The sequence below is a fragment of the Mauremys mutica genome, chromosome 1 (genome assembly GCF_020497125.1).
Source record: "Mauremys mutica isolate MM-2020 ecotype Southern chromosome 1, ASM2049712v1, whole genome shotgun sequence".
Taxonomy (NCBI): Eukaryota; Metazoa; Chordata; order Testudines; family Geoemydidae; genus Mauremys; species Mauremys mutica.
The window spans coordinates 206,220,167-206,240,480 of NC_059072.1; the positions used below are offsets into that span (position 1 = coordinate 206,220,167).

General features: G+C 40.0%; 1 protein-coding gene across 1 annotated transcript in view; it reads left to right on the forward strand.

The window, feature by feature from the left end:
* Positions 1-559: 559 nt before the first annotated feature.
* The window catches only part of UMODL1 (uromodulin like 1), a 70,211-nt gene continuing 50,456 nt past the window's right edge, over positions 560-20,314 (forward strand). The window contains 7 exon segments of the mRNA XM_044980152.1: positions 560-609; positions 2,951-3,171; positions 7,588-7,830; positions 16,432-16,593; positions 16,997-17,112; positions 18,610-18,802; positions 20,158-20,298. Coding sequence (XP_044836087.1) covers positions 560-609; positions 2,951-3,171; positions 7,588-7,830; positions 16,432-16,593; positions 16,997-17,112; positions 18,610-18,802; positions 20,158-20,298 — 1,126 coding nt within the window.

A 20,314-nucleotide genomic window follows, 5' to 3' on the forward strand; every position in this document is an offset into this window, starting at 1 on the left:
ATCCTCCCAGCAGGCCAATAATGTCACTGAATATGGTGTTCATGCCACCTCCCAGCCCGTTTCCCACCCTTTTCCCTCGCTTCCTTGGTCTCATGCCGCCCCAGCTGACTCTACCAGGTGACTAGTGATGCTGACTTTGCCCAGCAATTAATGATGCTGCTTCCATGACTGACTCTGCCCAGCAACTAGTGATGGTATCTCTGTCCCTCTCCCCTAGCCAATGGGAGCTGTGGGGGGGGGGGGGGGTGCCACCTGCAGCAGACAGCTGGCAGCGTGGCTGCATGGGTCTCTCCTCCATGGCTCCACCAACAACAGCAGGGATAGAGAACCGCTTGCAGGCAGCCGAGCTGCCCGAGGTGAATGACACTTTGCTGAGTGCAACCCCTGGGAGGGTCCCAGGAGCAGCAGGATGGAACAACGTTGGGGGGAGGGGCATGTGACTCTCTCCTGCCCGCTACCCCGCCGCCCCTCGGCTGGCAGCCATGAGGGCTGGATGAAAGAATTTAATTAAAAGTTTCTGAAGGCCGGAGTGGGGAGGTTCTTGGGCTGCCGATGGCCCATGGGCCGGGACTTTGAGACCCCTGCTAGATTACCAATCTAGATTAGTAAGTGAGGAATACCACATGTCCTTGAAACCTCAGTGGAAGTATAGGTTGGCAGAATGTAATTACCTACATTTAAATCTTTACAGGACATTGCAGAACATTCTCTGTTCTTCCAAAAGTACTATGGAGTTTTTAATGACCATAAGTCAGGACTTAAGTTTTATTAGTATTAGTTAAAAATTTTCTGTCAACATTTTTTGACAGAAAATTGAGCTTTTGGCAAAACAAATTTTTTTCACGAAGAATCTACTTTCAGCAGGAAATGTTGGCTTTTTAGTAAAAAATGAACACCCCAATCCCAAAATATTTCTATTTGGAAATTATGCTATGGTGAAGTTGTAGTTCAGTTGCTTCATGTCTTTAGGGTGACCAGACAGCAGGTGTGAAAAATCGGGATAGGGGGTGGGGGGTAATAGAAGCCTATATAAGAAAAAGACCCAAAAATCAGGACTGCCCCTATAAAATTGGGACATCTGGTCACCCTACATGTCCTCTTTCTCTGTGGGCTGGGCTGAGCTTCCTGGCCAGACTACCATGATGCATGGTGCTGAAGGACTGCCTCCCCTCTCTAAGAGGAGATACCATAGTGCATCATGGGAGGTGTTGTCCAGCTAAGGATCCTGGCCTATGGAGAAGAATGGGAGCAGGAGGCACCCAAACTACAACTCCCATGAGACACTGTGTTAGCATTTCCAACTCAAAAGATTTTTTTTTTGGTTGAATTTTTTTTTTATATTTGAGTTTCCACTAAAAAACAAAATTTTCAGTGGGAAGTTTAGATGAAAATGATTTTTTTTCATTTTTGTCTCAATTTTCTAGGGAATTTTTTCCCCAGCCTGGTCTAAGTTTTTAAATCTCATGCATCAAAACAGATGGGTAGCACCAACAGCAGCTAGGTGTCCTCAACACTGTGCTGGAGCTCTGGCTCAGTACTGACTCAGAGGGAAATAAACTACTTATTGAACCACTCATTGCCTCTGCGTGTTTCCTGGAAGCCTACACCGATTTAACTTGAGGGGTCTAACAAGGTAATTGTTCAAAGATGTATGGTTGCATTGTTGTGGCTGAGATTTTAAACATACAGTTGTGGTCACCAAAGAAACTTTACCTAGTTCTCTTAAGCACTGGTAATAATTGGTACTATTGCTATATGGCATTACAGTAGAATGTCAGAGTTATGAACACCTTGGGAATGGAGGTTGTTCGGAGCTCTGAATTGTTCGTAACGCTGAACAAAACGTTATGATTGTTCTTTAAATAGTTAACTGAACTTCGACTTAATGCAGCTTTGAAACTTTACTATGCAGATGAAAAATGCTGCTTTTAACCATCTTAATTGAAATGAAACAAGCATAGAAACAGTTTCTTTACCTTGTCAAGTCTTTTTTTTAAACTTTCCCTTTATTTTTTTAATAGTTTACACAGTACTGTACTGCATTTGCTTTTTTCCCCCTCTGCTGCTGCCTGATTATGTACTTCTGGTTCCAAATAAGGTGTGTGGTTGACTGATCAGTTGGTAACTCTGGTGTTCTACTGTATTTATGTATTAATATATTTGTGTGGTGTAGGCATACCATAACCATAACTAACTTTCCAGGCTTCATTCTGAAATCTCAGTTATAACATTTCATTAGTGAGGATTTGTGGTTGGTTGTTTGTTTGTTTCTTTCTTTCTTTTTCAATAAAAGAGAACAATTTCTATGCTTGCATATTGTGTTTGAACAATGTGGATCCATTTGTCTTTGCAATTTACATTCCTGTTTTAGATAGTGAAAAGAAAGGGGTTTCTGGATGCCCAAATTTGCTTATATACAACCTGATCCTGCCCTATCGCTGCCCAGCCCTATTCTAGCTCTCACTTGGGCATCAACATGGGTGACAGTGCGGTTACAACAAAATGAGGGAGGCACTAAAGCAGCCAGTGAGGAAGCTTTAAGTTAGGAGGGAAGCATTATTTTAACATATACAGTTATTTTTAATAACTTTGACTTCAAGAGGTAGAATTTCTGCGGCCAATAATTTCCAGATGTGAACTATAATATAACATCAGCTCTGATTTGGCCAGAGTCAAAATTGGGTTTAAAATGAATGCTGAGGTACAGTCAACTGTGTGATATATGGTTCCCGTCTGCCTGATGTTCAAGGTACAAAAGGAGATTAGTGCTCAGAAGGATAGACACGGACCAGTGCAGCAGTTTTTCTAATATCTTGTTTTGTAAATGACTACATTGGATGGTTCAAGCTGTGCACTGGTAGGCTCGGTAATTGAGATGCAAGGGTTCCATGGGGAAAGCATTAATGAGACTACACAGATGAAATACCCATTGGATTTTCTCTTTGTTCAGAAGCCAGTTGTCATCACCCATTTGCAAAGGAGAAAAACAGAGGAAAATTTTTCCTTATTCAAAAAATCTGGATGTAATAACAACTGAGTTTTTGTTCCCTGGGAACAAAGAAATAAGAAAAACGATGCCAGTCTTTGCAGGTACAATGACCCGGATCATTGTTATTTCTTTCTTCATTCTCTGGACAACCACAGGGCAAGGGAAAGGAAATGTCTTCACAGGTGAGTAATACACAACGCATATTTTAGTTTGGATATGATGAGATGTCTCTATATGCTAAATGAACCAGTGATTGTTTCTGCTCTCCAGAAACCCAGCTGTGTCTCAATGACCACATAAGAATCCACCAGTTAAAAAACCTGTCATTACCCTTTTGCCAGAAAAGAGAGGCTTGAATTGCAGCTTTATACTCAGTCATGTGCCTATTTTGATGAAAAATCCTTTTCCTTCCTAGCAAACTTCTAGAGATGTATGAGGTGGCAAAGGCAAGCGTGTAGATGGCACATCTTTAACTCTCACATTCAGTTATCGGCTGTGAATAGGAATAATCCAGCCAAGTAACCATGCAAATTTCTGGCTTTGGAGCACCAGTTTTAATTCCTAGTTTACTCTTAATTTCTAGACTAATTCATTATTTATTTTGATTTGAACAGCTTTTAATTTTTGGCTGGGGTTTTGTTGTTGTATTTTTTAAAAATTGCCTCAGTGGCCTTGAAATTCACAGCCAAAATATATAACCCATTTCTGAAACATAGGGTGACCAGATGTTCCGATTTTATAGGGACAGTCCCACTATTTGGGGCTTTTTCTAATAGAGGGTCCTATTACTCACCACCCCCGTCCCAATTTTTCACACTTGCTATCTGATCACTCTACTTAAACATGGATTTTTCTCAATAACGCTACCAAAACCCACATTTTAAATAATCCCCCTACAGAAGGGGGGAAAGGCAGAAGATACAGAGATCTTTTTGTGCTTTCTTCAAAAAAAATGTTTGAGGTTTTCAGATATGAGAGCCCAGAAAACAGAACCTTTAATTCAAATCTTTTTAAATTTTGGAGACAGAGCTGTTGTTTGAATCCCCTGGATGAGGACCCACACCCTTGGGTTTAATTGTAGGTCACATCAAAGCAATTAAGGACTTTGTCTCTGGTTCATGTTTGGATTTAGATCTCAAGCATTCTTGCAAATTTCAACCCAACATGACAGCAGTTGATCTTGTGAGATTTCCATAATTTGGGATGAAAATCTAGCATGAAAAGCTCAGAAGTTTTTGTCACTGGTAAATTTGACAATGATCCCATATACCAGGCCTGATTTGGTCTTGACCTTGAAATCAAAACACAGCCTATTCCTAATTCAGAGTCTGAGCTGAATACTGACTAACCAACGCAGCTCACCTCTTATAATAAAATAGTCACATAGGTGCTTTTGTTATTGTTGATTTGTACTTTGCCTGCCCGTGCTTGAGATTGCTAAAATGAAAGCTGAAATGCTCAAAGATGACTGACCTCATGTAACAGAAGTAACTTCAGATGATTATCTGCTTTGCTAGTAATTTCAATTGTGAGTTGGTGGAAACACAGTCCAGTACACTTTAATTCCTGCTGATTGGGAGCTAATGAGCAGAGAATGCCAATTTGCTGAACAGACCAAATCGTGCTAAGCCACAGTGCTCAGGAGAAACTGCTGTCCCCAGAGAACCGAGCTCTCCTAGTAACAAGCCTTATTTAAAATAAGACTGCACTGTGGGCCTGAACTAGCTTCAGAGAAGGAGAAGCTGGAACTGTGCTTGCTTCTGTTAGCTTTGGTTCAATCTCTTTAGAAGTGCATCTTTCTACACTCTCATGGGAATCCCTCAACCTGCTTTCTTGGCTCTGGCAGTTTCATCCCGTGCCTAGTGAAACAGCCATAAAATTGAATTGCATACATCTGGCCTGACATCAGTGCTTTTTAATTATATGCTTACACTTGGTTTTCACACATCTGTACCATTTTACTTTCTAGATTTCATATCAGTATATATGTTGAATGTTGCTACAGATCCCAAGCTGGTTTTGGTTGCCCTGGAAGCTTTAGATTTGTGATGATATCTGTAGACTTTCGTTTCAGCTCTGGATGTGAGAACATGTATCTTTAACCTTCCTCTTATCTCATTGTGCTGTTCTGTTCAGGTTCTTATACCACACTTATTGTAGTGGGATCTGAGCACTGTTGTTGTGGTGATGGGGATGGCTGGGGGCATGCAGAACAGCCCACACAATCCTAACATTTAAAATTTTAACACTGCAATTCTTGAATATCACAATTTTGATCTATGAAACCCAGGACCAGACTCCGTCTATCTATATGTATGGCCCCCTCCATCCCTGTAAAATCTGAAGGCCATAATTAATTTATGCTCACAGCACCCCAGTCAGGTAGCATTATCCCTGTTTTATAGCTGGAGAACTGAGGCAGAGAGAGATTAAATGAATTGCTCACAATCGCACAAGTGGTCTGTGGCCAAATCCTCCACAGATGTAAGTCAATGGAGCTCCATTGAATTCTGTGAAAATACACTGACTTAAACTAGCTGAGGATCTGGCCCTGGGTTCCAACTTTCTAAAGAGACCTCTTAAAAATGAACCCACGAAATTTTCAATTACACATTTATGTGCGCACAAATACAGGACACCGTTTGCTAACAAATGTGGTAAGCATGTTTTTTGGGGTGTGTGTGTGTTTGAAAATGTGTTGTATAAGGACCAGCATCTAACATTTTTACGTTGAATTAGTTTATATTTTTTTGTCATCTTTGAATCATTTGTACTGTACATGTTTTGATTGCATGCTTCTCTTGCTTCATTCTCTGTTTGGCTGTCCACAGTTCTCTGAGAGCCCCGAAAGGTGTAGTCCCACCACACTTTGATTTCTGTATCCACTTCACATTTAAGTTATTAAAAGCCCTTTCCATCTTTTTCTGTGTGTAAAGTTATACAATAAAGATGTGTTTATCTGATTATTCTTTTCACATTTCCAAATGTCACCCCTCCCATTTTTATAATATCTCAAGAGGAAATCATGTTGTCTATCACACAACCCTAAATAAAATTACTTACAATTTTACTCTAATTAAATACTGTATTTCATTTGACTTGCTAGTCTACCTTTTTTTAATGCTCCCTCTTGATACTTTCATTTTGTTGCATGTGATTGGGATTCACCTATTAAACTTTTCAGATAAGTCAGTTGATTTTATTATCAAATGAATTATTTGAATGTTTAAAATGGTTTTCTCATAATCTGAAATAAATCTGCTGAAAATACTATAGATACCAATTCCATCCTTAGGAGAGCCCTGATCCTGCCAGCATTTCTGAATGTGCAGAACTTTACTCACATGAGTAATTCCATTGCGTGTGTAAAGATAAGCACATTCATAAGGGTTTTTCAGGATTGAGGACTGAAAAGATCCTCTTTTATAAAGTGATCTGTAATACACTGACACATATTATCATTGTATCCTTCATAAGTTCGTCTTTAATATAACAAAGACTTTAGCCAAGCATCACCACTAAGCCTGTACTTGAGACAGCATAAAAATAAAACACTTCTCTCTTAAGTTATCTGTCCCTCTGATTATCAGCAAATTCTGGGTTGTGTAATTAAGGAAAACTTGTCTTTCGTTTTGTGGATCCCTCATCCAATACAATTCATCAGCAACCTCCCACTAATCCATGCTAGCTCACCTCTGTTGCTTTCCTTCTACAGCAGGCCTGTTTAAGATTTTGAAGATGACTGCCAGGGCCTAAGCAGCAGAGATTTGAGACTTAATTTAACACATGCCTTTATGGAGGCCATTTTACCCCGGTTAAATCTAACCTCATCTAAACTGATTTCAGGTCTCAAAAGATATAGGATCAGATTTTCAGCCTCAGTATAAATTGGCATAGATTCACTGAAATCAGTGGATCTGTGCAAATTTATAACAGCTGAGGTCTGATCCATAGGATCTACACTGATGATACACTAAAAAATTAGAAAGGTAAAACAGAAAGTCCAGTGACATGGTCTTCTGGGAATGCTTGTCAGCAGAAACATGTCTCCAAATGTTGTGGGGTCACCATGCTCTTGTCTTCTAGTATAGTATATCAAAGGATGTTGTCGAGGCACTGAAAATAAGATGGGATGAAGCACACGGGAAAAATAAAAAACCTAATGAGCTCCCACCTCTGATTTTTATGTTTCCAGACACTATGAACTCTGTTTTTTTCTCAGAAAATAATAGAAGTTCTGAGTTCCTTACCTCACATGTGAATTTTAGACTAATTTTGTTAATGTCCATAAAACGTATCCAAGTTATATTGCCATTGTTCTGCCCAATCTCTCAAGGCATTTATGTTTATCTGGAGCTTCTCACAAACTGCATAGTTTTTACTAACCAAAACAACTCCCACCAGTAATTGCCATCAGCAAACTTCACCTGTCCACTTTCTCCAGTAACATTCTTCCTAATAATGGCCTTTCTGAGAATCAATCATTCATTAAATGACTCTTTTTTCCTATATCATAGCCCAGTTTACATCTAAACATTGAAGGAAACTCATTCTGTAGTGCTAGAAGCTAACCCTGATTTTTTTTTTTTTTTTTTTAGAAAAAGGCCTCTCCTTGTTAGGCTACCATCTGTGCAACTATAGCATGACTAAAACTGTGTCTAAAATGGTTGCCTACCAAAAGTCATATGAGAAACACTCTTCTTGTGGAGGATGGATTCCATGGATGGTTTGTCTTAAGACATCTTATAAAACTCAGTATCGCATCGCTGAAGTCCCTGAGATTATGAATTTTACAGATTGCTGTGAAGGGTATGAACAAGTTGGGTTCTATTGCACTTTATGTAAGTATTATAATAATTATTTAAATAAATATTCCTTTTGTTAGGTGATTCACTATAGATTTTGACTCAAAAGGCCAAGTTCACTGCTGGTGTCAGTCCACTGAAACTGCTGAGTTGGCATAGATCATCAGTAAGCTTGGTTCAAAATGTCAATTTTGGAAATGCATTACTTTGCCGCCCCTACAGCTTGTCTTTGTATGTGTCAGGGTGGATGCACATTAGTAGAGCAGTGTGGAGTAGCTTGCACAGCCATTGCCTGGTGCTGTACCTGTTCTGTGGATGACTTCATTTTACAGGGCTATCTGTTAGGACTACTGGAAACATGCTGATTTAATTTCACAAGGACTTATTTTAATATTTGCTTGAGTTTGGAGCCATGGCACTTCATGGCCATCTTCAAGTTGTGCTTTGAATTTTGAGTTCAAATGAACCTAAAAATTCAAAGGAAAACTTATGTGATGGCTGCCTGATGTCATGATTTCTTCATGAATCCACAAGTTGTTCCAGGTTTGCTTGAAAAGTTGGAAAATGCAGTGAACCTTTCATGGAATCTGATCTGACTTTCTGGTTTATAACAAAATTCCAAATCTGATAAGTTTCACCTGCTGTCAGACCACGTTCAACATTTTGCATAGGGCTGCTTGTTGTGAACAAATCCATATTTTAAAAAGCTCCCAAAGGCTACAGATACATTGAGTTCCTTAGAGACAGTGGGTGGGAATTTCAAAAGTACTTAAGGGTATGTCTACATTGCAGCCTCCCAGCTCCGGAAGACAGATGTGCACTAGCAGGGCTTGAGTTAGTGTGCTAAAAGTAGCAGTGAAGACTTTGCAGCATTGGCTAGCTACCTGAGTATGGACCCAGGTGTCTGGGTGGGCTTTTACTCAGGTGGCTAGCTCAAACCGATGCCTCTGCCACAACATCCACACTGCTATTTTTAACATGCTAGATCAAAGAGAGAGAGCATGTCTGTCTAGCCGGGCTAGGAGGCATGCTCCCAGCTGCAGTGTAGACATACCTCCATGACTTGAGAGCACAAGTACCATTGACTTTCAGTGGGACTTTGAAGACACAAGAAAGAACTGGTATAACTTAAGGTGTGACTTTCCTATATAGTTAAACCAGTGCAAAAGTTTGTATGGGCACTAAGTTTGGTGATAAAAGTAGCCTATTTCAGTTTAATTAACCCATTCCTAATTGACTTTAAGTTAATTAAACTGAAATAAGCCACTTTAATACCGAAATGTGTCCACACAGTCTTTTGCATTGGTTTAACTATATTGGTTTAAAAGATGATTCAGGTTATACTATACTTTCTTGTGTACACAAGCCCTTATGTCTTATGTCACGTAGGTGCATTTGAAAATCCATCCCATAACATCATACATTATGCAAGTTGTTGATCATTTATTGCTTATTAAATCACTCTTTAGCAATGTAAGACTTCAGTGGAAATGACTGGAACATAAAAGTGGTGTCTGTTTTTGTTAATCCATCTTTTTCTCAAAATAATCTAAGGGAAAAAAAGCATAGTGAGACACAAATTCTGCCCTGACTTAGTCCTTCATGCAATTCAGTTGACTTCAGTGTTTTGCACAGGGTGTAAATCAATGCAGAATTTGGCCACAGACTGCAATATTTCCAGACAGTATCTTCAGGCTGGTGGAAAACTACTGTTGGTTATACAAAATTTCCAGGCAGTAACTTCAGATTGGTGGAAAACTACTGTAGATCAAATCTCTCCTTCAAGAACTACTTCTACGGTGTAAAAAATTAACCAAATAATGGCAAGGTGGAGTAGCAGTCAAGGATAGTTGATATTTGTGTATATAGCACAAACTAATAAAAATCAATTTTGGCCAAGAGTTTGAAAAGTGACTAGTGATTTTTGGGTGTCTCTGTTTTGGGATGGATGCACATTTCTGAAAATCAGGCCCTTTTTAAAGAGCCTCAGTTGGACATTCAAAAATGTAGGCACCCAAAATCGCTAGTCTCTTTTGAAAAATATCTTGTGTAATTGATGTATATTTTTAAAACAAAAAGCTTCTTTAATGAACAGTTCAGATGCAGCAGTGCTAGTGCAAACAACATCTACCATGATATACTTAAATTTTAAAAACAAAACCAATATTAAAATATATAGAAAATGCCTGCACTGGTTAGCTATACAATTCTCAAACCAACCTTTAATTAGCACCACGCCATTAATTAGCACACCTATACTCTGGAAATGTTTACCTATGGCATGCTATAACTTTGACTATTCTTTTTAAAGTTAATTTGGGAGTATTTTAAACAGCTAACAAATTTGCATAATTTCTAGATGATTTCTGGCATTAGATTATTCAGGCATCTTACTTTGCATTAGTCATAAATTCTATGAATGGTAATGCACTGTCTAGACAAAGTCTTAAATACATGATGAAAGGAGGCCATTTGGAACTGCTGGAATTACTGCACTGCATGCCATTGGACTATTGTTTTTCCCCCTGATGTTATCCACAGTGGCTTTCTCTATGTGCTTAGCCTTGGAGTGAAACTTATTCCTGGCCATTTCCCCATCTTTACTTTTTAGAAGCAATCAAAGCCCTTTGCCGGGGAAGGCAGGCCTAGAGGCTTTCTCTGTTTAAGGTTTGGGTGGAGGGCAGGGTTAAGAGTACATGACTAGTATAGTTTCTTCAGTAGCTCCTTCTAATGTTAATTGCACTCTTGTGACAATATTATACACCCAAGAAAAGTCGTTAAAAGAACATTAATACGGTGGCAAAGTCAAGAACTCAGAAGTTAGGAAATGCCAGAATGAAACTTGTCTGTGCAATCTATGTTTGGCTCCCTTGTGGGTACAAGCTATAAAACCGTCTTTAATTACGTGATCACTTACTATTTTTTCCGCAGGACTCCTGCCTCATTTAGTACACAAGATGGCTCAGCTCTGGGGAGGAATCAGAGTTGTGTAGTAAAAGAAACTGTTGTCTATGGAACTTCTGCTTTATTTGTCATTATAGAAGTTGGAAGGTGTGTAGTGAACGAGGCAGGGGACTTTGGGAAGAGAAAGGATAGTTTCATGGTTCAGGCAGTTGAATGTTGCCCTGACGAATTGGATTCTATCCCTTCCTGTGCTGCAGAGTTCCCATGAGATGCTGAGCATGCCACTTAAGCCAGACTTTTCAAAGGTGGTCACTAATAGTGTGTTCCTTATTTTCTGGGTGTTTGACTTGAGACCCTGGGATCTGATTTAGAGAAGAGCTGAATACTCACAGCTGCAACTGTAGTCAATGAGAGCTGTGCTTTGAACATAAGAAGTGCCGTGTAATGCTACATACTCTGAAAAATCAGGTCCTAGGCCTCTCAAAATGGGGCACCCAAAAGTAGTGGATACTTTTGACCTTAATCTCTCTTTGACTTAAGTTTCCCATTTGTAAAATAGGGATATTAATATCCCACCCACCTCACAAAGGTGTTGCAAAAGTAAATGAATTAATATTTGTGGTGCACTCATGCTATAGTAATGAGCACCATAGAAAAGCCCCTGAGGAAATCAATAGTTCTGACTTCAGAGCAGTGGAAATAGTGTGCAGTAAATAAGCCACACATTGAACAATGAGGGTAGAAGAAAATACTGAACAGCTGCTCATTAAGTGAGTGAGCACTATCCATTCTGTGTACTGTCTGCGGCAGGAGTCCCGTGGAAAAATATCATATGATCATGTAATTAAAGACTGTATCATAATAGATAAATAGGCACAAAGGGGCCTCATTAAGATTGCACAGGGTTTCTGATTTTTAAGATTGCAGCAGACTTCCACCTCCCTGGCTCCCAGTTCCAGTCTCCTTGCTCAGCCAGAACCGTTCCCCGTCCTCAGGCCTCAATTCCCTTCCCTCCCTCCCCGAAACTCCAGTCCTAGTTTCCCCCCAAGACTTCTTATCTAATCTTCTCCTTCCACCCTGGTCTGGGTCTTGTCCTCTGGATTTGCATCAGTCAGCTTTCTCCTCCGTGCTTCTTGGAGGATTGGGGTGGGGTGTCACTGAAAGCACTGGATAGAGCAGGAAGGTTGACCTGGCATGGCCCATGGCAGCCTAGAGTAGCAATTGCAGGGAAAGTCCTGCACAGCCCTGTGCTGGAGCATGCTCTGTGCAGATGGAACCTTCAGAATCACTAGCTGTGCCTCTCTACAAGTCTCTAGTGAACATGTGCAAAGTGCATTTTTCCTCAGAGGCTTACAACTGGGCCAAATTTGAGCTTTTTCCAGGGATGTCAAAAGGCACATTCCTGACACAAAGCCCCCCTGCCAAATGTCAAGTCCCTGCTCCAAAGCATGGAGGTGCTAGTCCTTCGCAAAGAAAACTATTGCCAGAATTTTGTAACATGGGCAAAACAATGTATTTTTCTCTAACCTCGTTCTCAGGAGTTACTGATCTATTTTGGCTAAAATCCCTCTCACCCCATCCCCTGCAGAAAAAAAAGAAAAAGAAAAAAAATCAGCCTGAGGCAGACACCTGGTATGAAAATTTCATCCCAAATAGTTCAAGTATGGCAAAGTCATAAGTAACTGAAAACACAGGGGCTTATAATGGAAAGTGTTGGCAACTTTAATAATAGATGATGCCAGCAGCCCTGCCTATAATAATCTGTCTTTGTTAGTCCACATGTGGGTCCCTGTGACAGTTGCAGTACTTTGATCTTATGCTATACCACAACCTCAAGCCATCTCAGGATGATATGGTAAGGGACGTTATGGAGAAAACTGTATATTATGAGTTCTGATCAGGTAGAGAGACAGAGTGAGATTAATACTAAGCTAATTATGTCCCTTAGCACCTCTATCCCGGAGGATTCTTCTGCCTAACTAGAAATTGTGGTTATTATATGCAATAAGCTTGTAACTAAGCTTTTGGTTGCTAGGCAATGGAAACGGCATTTCTACTTTATTATTTGTGTAAAGTTATAGAAGAAGAAAAGACTATACATAATTCTACTGACAGGAGACCATTGCTTTGCTCCCGGATAGTATGATGATGTTTTGCAGATGGCTTAGTGGGTGACTTCCCATGATAGTTACAGTAGAGAGAATAAATTGATTTTAAAGTGTGTCTTATATGATTAGACAGAAATGTGATGTGAGTCCATCTTTGTTTCTGTGCTGATGTAAAAATTATGACCTTTAGATTCTAGATTAATGGATGATATGGCTTTCAGCCAGAACTCAATGGCATTCCCATTGCTTGCACATGACTCATTAATGGTTTATGCTGCAGTTTCACATGCTAAAAAAAGAACTGTGTGAAATAGCTATATTGAACCACAGACTTGTTTAAAATGAGCCTTGATTTCAGGATTTGATGGGTTCATAATTCTGAGTCCAAGCTCAGAAAAGTTCAATAAACATTGGCTTGTAGTAGTTTGCAGAATTGGGAAGCTTATTATTATTATTTGTATTACTGTAGCATATAGCACAACAGGTCCCTGTAATGGGGTGTATTGGCCTGTTAGGCTCAGAGGGAGCCTGAAGTCCATGTTCCTGGAACACTGGAGTGAGCAAAGGTACAGGAAATGGCCAGAGACAGAAGAGAGAAAGTAGTCCTGGGGAGTTAATAGTTGGAAAAAGAAAACCCAGGACACTGTTTCTTTAAGGGTGTGGGATCAGGAATTCTGTAGTGTAGGGTGGGGCAGGGCTGTGTGTCCCCTATTTCTCAGCCACTTAGGAGGAGCTCTCAGAAGGAGAGCAGTGTAATATGCTGTCTTCTCCCTCTGAACAGGGGAGAAATTGGCAGGAGGAGGAAGCCAGAGCTAGAAGGTTGAGCTCCTGCTAGGAAAGGCTGACAGTAACATTTTGGCAAGGACGCAGACTGAAACCCGGGAAGAGCTCTGCATGTGGTAGAAGAGCCAGACAGGAGTATGAACTTTTGGGTTGTGGTGCAGGGATTTATTTTGGGGAGTGTTGAAGACTGTTTTTGGACTGTTTCTGTTATTAAGCAAGCTCCAGGCGGGACATGGTGTTAGTCACAAAAAGGACTGGGTAAAGTTCACAAAGGGCATGGAAGAGGGGAAAGAGACACAATGCTGGGAAGCCACATCTGCCCAAGAGGAGGTGCTTGGGAGGTGGCCAGGACCAGGGGCCAGTCCCCAGCTTTGACTGGGGGACCTATTGTGTTACTCTCTGTACACATGCACTGTGAGAGAGAGTCCCTGCTTCAAAGAGCTTACAATTCAAATAGACCAGGCAGAAAAAGGTGAAAGAAAGGCTCCTCTTTCACAGATGGGGATCTGAAGTGCTTTGTCCATGATTACACAGGAAGTCTGTGGCAGAGCTGGGAGTTAATTCTGTAGCTCATGTGTCCCAATACAGTGTTTTAACCAATCCTTTCTCTCAAGCTGACGAATCTCTCTCCTCTGAGCCAGGCTCTCTCCAAAATATCTGCCCCTCCCTTGCAAAACTCCCAGGGCACTGTCTGAAGATACATGAGCTAAAGCAACCCAATATTTATTGGGGGAGTAGGGCTGCTGGGGATCACCTTGGAGGTTCACCTTTTTTGAAAACTAATTTTCAATTGAAATGTTAAGGGTTGATTTCCTGCCAGTCGTTTTGGAGCAAACTATAGAACTAAATCCATGTAGCTCTTTGCCAGGTTGCATACAGCTCTACTAAAACACCCAAATATTTATTTTGTACATATTGAGAACAAAATATCGTTAAAGTCTAAGGAATTCTGGGCTCAAATCTTCAAAACTGCATGTGCAAATCACTTGCATGCCAGTTACTTGGACTGTGTAGGTAACTGAATGTACAAATGACCAGTCTGAAGTCTAAGGCCATGTCTACACTATCCCCTATATTGGCAAAACTTATGCTGCTCAGGGGTGTGAAGAAGACATAAGTTTTGTCCGCAGAAGTGATAGTGTGCACAGCGCTATGTTGGCGGGAGAGCTACTGCTGCTTGTTGAGGTGGTTTTGTTATGTCGATGGGAAAGAGCTCTCTTCTGTTGGCACAGAGCGGCTACACGAGCCATCTTATAGTGGCGCAGCTGCATCGGTACAGCCATGCTGCTGTGAGTTCACTAGTGTAGACATGGCCATAGCTGGTAATATCTTTAAGCAATTACTATGGCTGCATGGCAAGTTGCAGAAACTGTGCTGCAAATGATGTACATGTAATTTTGCATGTGTATGATGGACACTATCACCAACACACTGGGGGTGGAACTGGGGTCCTCCAGACCTAAAAGTCTGAGCTGCTGCAGCTTGAGCTAAAAAGCCATGTCTCCTTAGCTGTGGTTAGGCTCCTATCCTCTGTGGATTAACAAAGAGGCGGACCTGTAACACTCATCCACCAGTAGGTTACATATGTTCACTTTAAATCTTGATTACTAAAGATCACTAGCCTGTTAAAGGAGTATATTTAGTGGAGACAGAAGAATCTCATTCAATATTACAGCCCACTTGACAGAAAAATCAAAATTTTACTTTTAATTGGCACACTGGGATACAAGAAATTTAAATCCCATTAAAAATTGGCAGTGTCCATTTAATTCCCTAGAAGTTCAGTTATGGTGAATGTATTTTTCATCACTTGAACACCTTTGGCTACAATCACAGGAATCATTTTCATTTTCCTCTTGGCTGAAGTAAATTGTCCACTCAGCAGAATGGGACTTAATGAGACCAAAAAGCACTGGGCACAGTGAATGGAGAAGAAAAGAGAAACATAGGACCCAACTTGGAAAGACTAGTGGAGATGAGCCGCAGTTGGGCCTATGTCTGACAGGAGTGTATGAAGGGAAGGCTAAGAGAAGCCTGATATTATATCATAGAAAGTATTTTTAGTCTTCCTCAGAATGGAACCAGTTATTGGCATGAAGCCAGGAAAATCATGTGCATTTTACTTAGGAAGTGGTAATATTCTTCCTTAGCCACCCTCTTCTTGGCTAAATCTGTTTTAGGATAGCAACCTCATGTAACTCCCAGAAATGAAATGAACATTGTCAGGTTACAAATCATGGGCTGAATTCTGCTCTCCTCTCTTAGTATGTAACCCTATAGCTTTCAGTTGCATGGCAGTGGTGTAACTGAGAGCAGAATTTATCCCCATGAAAACACCCATTTCCATCCCTGTGTAATATTTTAGATTATAAAAACTGAAGGAGCTGGTGGGGGTAAAACCCAGAATGTTTCACCTTTCTGCTGTTTATTGACCCTTACATTTCATTCTGTCTGGACTAGAGCTGGTCAAAAAACAGGAAAGTGACCTCATGAAAATTTCCAAGTTATTTCTGTTTTGTTGCAAATGTTCCATTTTCCATATTTTATGCAAAGTTTTATTTTTTTTTCATTTACTGCAACCTGTCTTTTCTATTAACTCAAAATTTTGATAAAAATATCATGGAAAAAGTCACAAAAATCAGAAAATGTTGATGATGCTGACAATTTATACAGAACACTTCTTGTCTTAAGTTGCTATTCTCCCCTCCTTCCCTCAGGAAGACCCCAAGAAGAGACCCTCACCCAGGATTATGAGGAGATGTATCCCTTAAATTCTATATCACAATGTTAAAGAAACCAAATATCTCATGCAATTTTGCTGTTAAATGTTTTTATTACACAGCATTGAACAGATCCAATGAATTTGCCTCAAGTCCTGGTGTTTGTCCAGAGGAGGAAATGGATTCATTAAACTATTCATGCACACTTGATACTGACTGTCCAGGACTTAAAAAATGCTGTAACTCATCCAAAGGAACTGTCTGTGTGGATCCTGTACCAGAAGGTATGTTATTGACAAATTCTAAACTCCCTCCAAAAGAAGTAAGCCTTACTTTTTCTGCTGAAGATGAGGACAAACAAAGTAATTGTTATTGTGTATCTTCATAACATAATACATTAATCTGATTTCCATCAATTCAAGGATGATTGGTTTCAATATTGAATCTGTGAGCCCCTGAAAACTGGCTTTGAAGATTTGGTGGAACCTTCTTGCTCTAATTCTTCTCCCTGGCTAGTTCTGTTGTCTGGATTACATGAGAAATACCTTGCTATATGATAGCTGTACATAGTACATTCACAGATACTGAGTCAAAGCCCACTGCATTCAATGGGAGCCTTTCTATTGACTCCAATTTGTTCTGGATCAGACCCCAAATGCTTTTATATTTTAATTTGTTCAATTTCAGAGAGAAACCTGAAAAAATATTGGTATAATGTGTCAGTCCTTGTGAAAATGGATTTTAATGAATTAAGCGGAGTGGATCCAAGACTTTTGAATCATTCACGCCTTTTGCACTCCATGGTACGTATAGATACAAAGAACCAAAATCTCTTATGTTCTTATTTCTCTCATTGCATCAACATTGATACTCAATACCAACACAGCCAAGCTACATTGGGCTGGAAGGGTTCTTGGTGCTAGGCAGGACCTTATTATCCAGCCACTTCCCCATATCATAGCAGGATAGATTTAATTTTTCCTAATGCATTCTCAATAGGTGAATGCCAGTTTTCCTCTTGCATATCTCGAGTAACAGCAAGTTCACAGCTTCCTTTGACATTTCTTAAGACACTGAAAGGGAATTTAAAGTTCTTATGCTATAAGATCTAATTGTCCTTCTACTCCAGTGACATCTGCTCTGCCTCTAAGCCCCACTTAAAAGCAGAGATGGACTTGAGAGACACAATTTAGACTTGGATTTAAAGAACTCCAAAGTTGGGTATTTTCAGATCTGGGGTTTTGGCTTGACTCATTCTGGAAACAAGGGCCAGCTGTGAAACTGGGATCTAGATATCAGTCAGATTCTGAATCCCCCAAATGTTGATCGTTTAACTCCAGGAGTAAACAGCAGTTGCTGTTAGAGGGAAAGATCCAATGAGCTTCTGAACAAGCTCAGTGGCTTTGTTAGGATAATGCATGTGCAGTCTTGTCCTCACTAGGAGCTGTGAGGGACTGGAGCATGCCCAGGACATATGGAATCTTCCAAGGTGTTAGCTGCTAAGCTCTAACAAGTCTCTACTGAGCATGTACAAACAGATTTTAAAGAGGCTTATAACTTGTTCAAATTTGGATGGATTTTCACAGGGGAAACAAAAGGCATCCGTGATGAAATTTAGCAATGGGGTGATATTTGCAAGTCACTGCTCCAAAGCAAAGGGGCAGTACTACTTCTCAAAGAAAGATTGTTAACATTTTCTTAACATTGCAAAATAACGTTTTCCCCTCTAGCCTCATCCTTGGAAACAGCAGGAACCATTCTGGCAGAAACATTTTAAAAAAATCATCCTGAGGCAGATACCCAGTGTAGAAAATGTCAGCCCAAATGTTGAATTTTGGCAGAGTCATAAGACTCTGTTTTCAGTTGCTTATAAGGGAAGTGTTGGGTCCTTTTAATAATAGGCGGTGCTACCAGCCCTGCCTGTAATAAGTATTTTGTTATGGAGGCTCTGTTATTAAGTACTACACTCAAAAAGGACCTGTCTTAACAACCAGACCTTCCTTTTCTTATGTGTTCCTGGCAAAGCTTTTAGGTCTGACAAAGAGTTCAACTCCTTCATTAGTCTAGCAGTTATCACACTGCATCCTTTTCTATGCAATAAGAGAAATAGAAATGTTCACTCTACACAAATTCAAACTAAAATACTGCTTGTTTTTCCTGTTTTTGAATTCTGAATTAATGCTTGTTCTGTTCTGTTCAGTTTTTTTAGTATAATAATCACTGGATAGGTTATACCTCATTGGTGTATAGTTGTATTGCTAAACAAATCAGATATAAAAGTTTATTCACCTCTTTTACAGATGACTGGTGCATTATGGCCCTTAAATTCCTCAGTGTACCATATCCAGACTACTCAGGCAGAAACATATGCTGGGACATTAGCATCTCAGGTTCTGATTGGATTACATCAGCCAGCTCCACTAATGAAAGTTTCTTCTTTGTTGAAAGGCATTGTGAAGCGTGTGTATGAAGTTATCAACATAGATGTTCAAGGTCTTTATTTTTTATGGTTCTGTCTCTCGGGGAAACTTTTTCAGTCACTCAGAATTTTAGCCCTATGGCTCTCCATTGACCATGGGAAATCTAAAGTGAAACTTTGTAAATTTGGGTGTTTAAGATACCCACTCTGTGGCAAATGAAGTTTCTAATTAGTAGTTATTTGGAAACCTGCATTTCGGTGGGGGATTCCCTTGGTCACTCAAGAAGAAATATACTTTCGTAATGTAGCATATCTTTAGACTTAAAAGAAAAGCATGCCTGAATTTGTGGCACAGTAGTAGGCATTTTAAATAGGTAATAGTCTTAATGAAAACTTTTGTGGGGCACTTTGAAACCAAGAATGCTTTGTATTTTGGAAACTTGTTGCAAGTGTTACTGCAGATAACTTGGATGATCAAATAAGAATATGATTTGTATAGATATTTGGAGTGCACACATCCCTGTGGTATATGAGCCCCTATAATTAGGCCACTTTCCTAGAGTCACCTAAATCTGATTGATCTACCAAAACATTGCTATTTAAGTATCTGAAGATTTGAATCTCCAAAAATGCAGTACGAAACACTACTTGGCATAAAAACGCAATTTGAAAAATGCTTTAAAGACTCAATCCAGCTCCCTCTGAAGTCAATGGAAAGACTCCCATTGACTTCAGTGGGTTTTGGCTCATGCCCTAGAATAGTAAGAAAGTCAAAATAATTTTGGAAATCATATCTTAAAAATAAATTATGGGAGAGTTATAATTGGATCAAAGCTGGCTCAAGGGAGGTGGTAACATTGCAGTCCCAAGTGGCATTCCCACACTCCTCTCTGTGGCCAAAATGGAGGGGCTGGGAGAGGTAACAATAAAATACATATTTTTCTTTCAAGGTCACGAGCTGGAAGGGGTGAGAGTGACAGAGACTTCATGAAGAGGGTGGTTGTGGGATGAACTCTCTTGGTGGGGAGACAGAATAGAGGAGCAGCACTGAGGAAACTAGCATTCTTGTATGACTTTTTTGCATTTCCTTGAAAAATGTGTAAAACTGACACTGGGTTGGTCCCAGTCCATGAACTGCTTCCAAAGTCAAACTACTTTCTGTAATGTACATATGCAATTGCTTCATTGTGGCATTAGCTTTGAGAATAGCAAATCATTCTTTCTACAGTAAGTGCTTTGAAATTGCTTGCTGGCCAGATTTTGATCTCAATTGTGTTGGTGCAAATCCAGAGTAACTCCAATGGATTTACATTGCTGTAATTTGTGTACGTAGTCTAGCCTTACCTGTGCTATAGACTGCAGGTAAATTCCTGTGCTGCTTTCAAGATACTTGTAAGTTCTGTCCTAAAAACTGTGTTCCTCTCCTTAGATGTAAATGAATGTTCCTACACTGAACTCAATGCTTGTTCCAGATCAGAGCTTTGCATAAATTTAGAAGGTTATTATAACTGCACCTGTGAACATGAACATGTGGACAGGGATTCTAGGCAGCCACAGAAAGAATTTAAAGGTAGGAAGCATGGGTC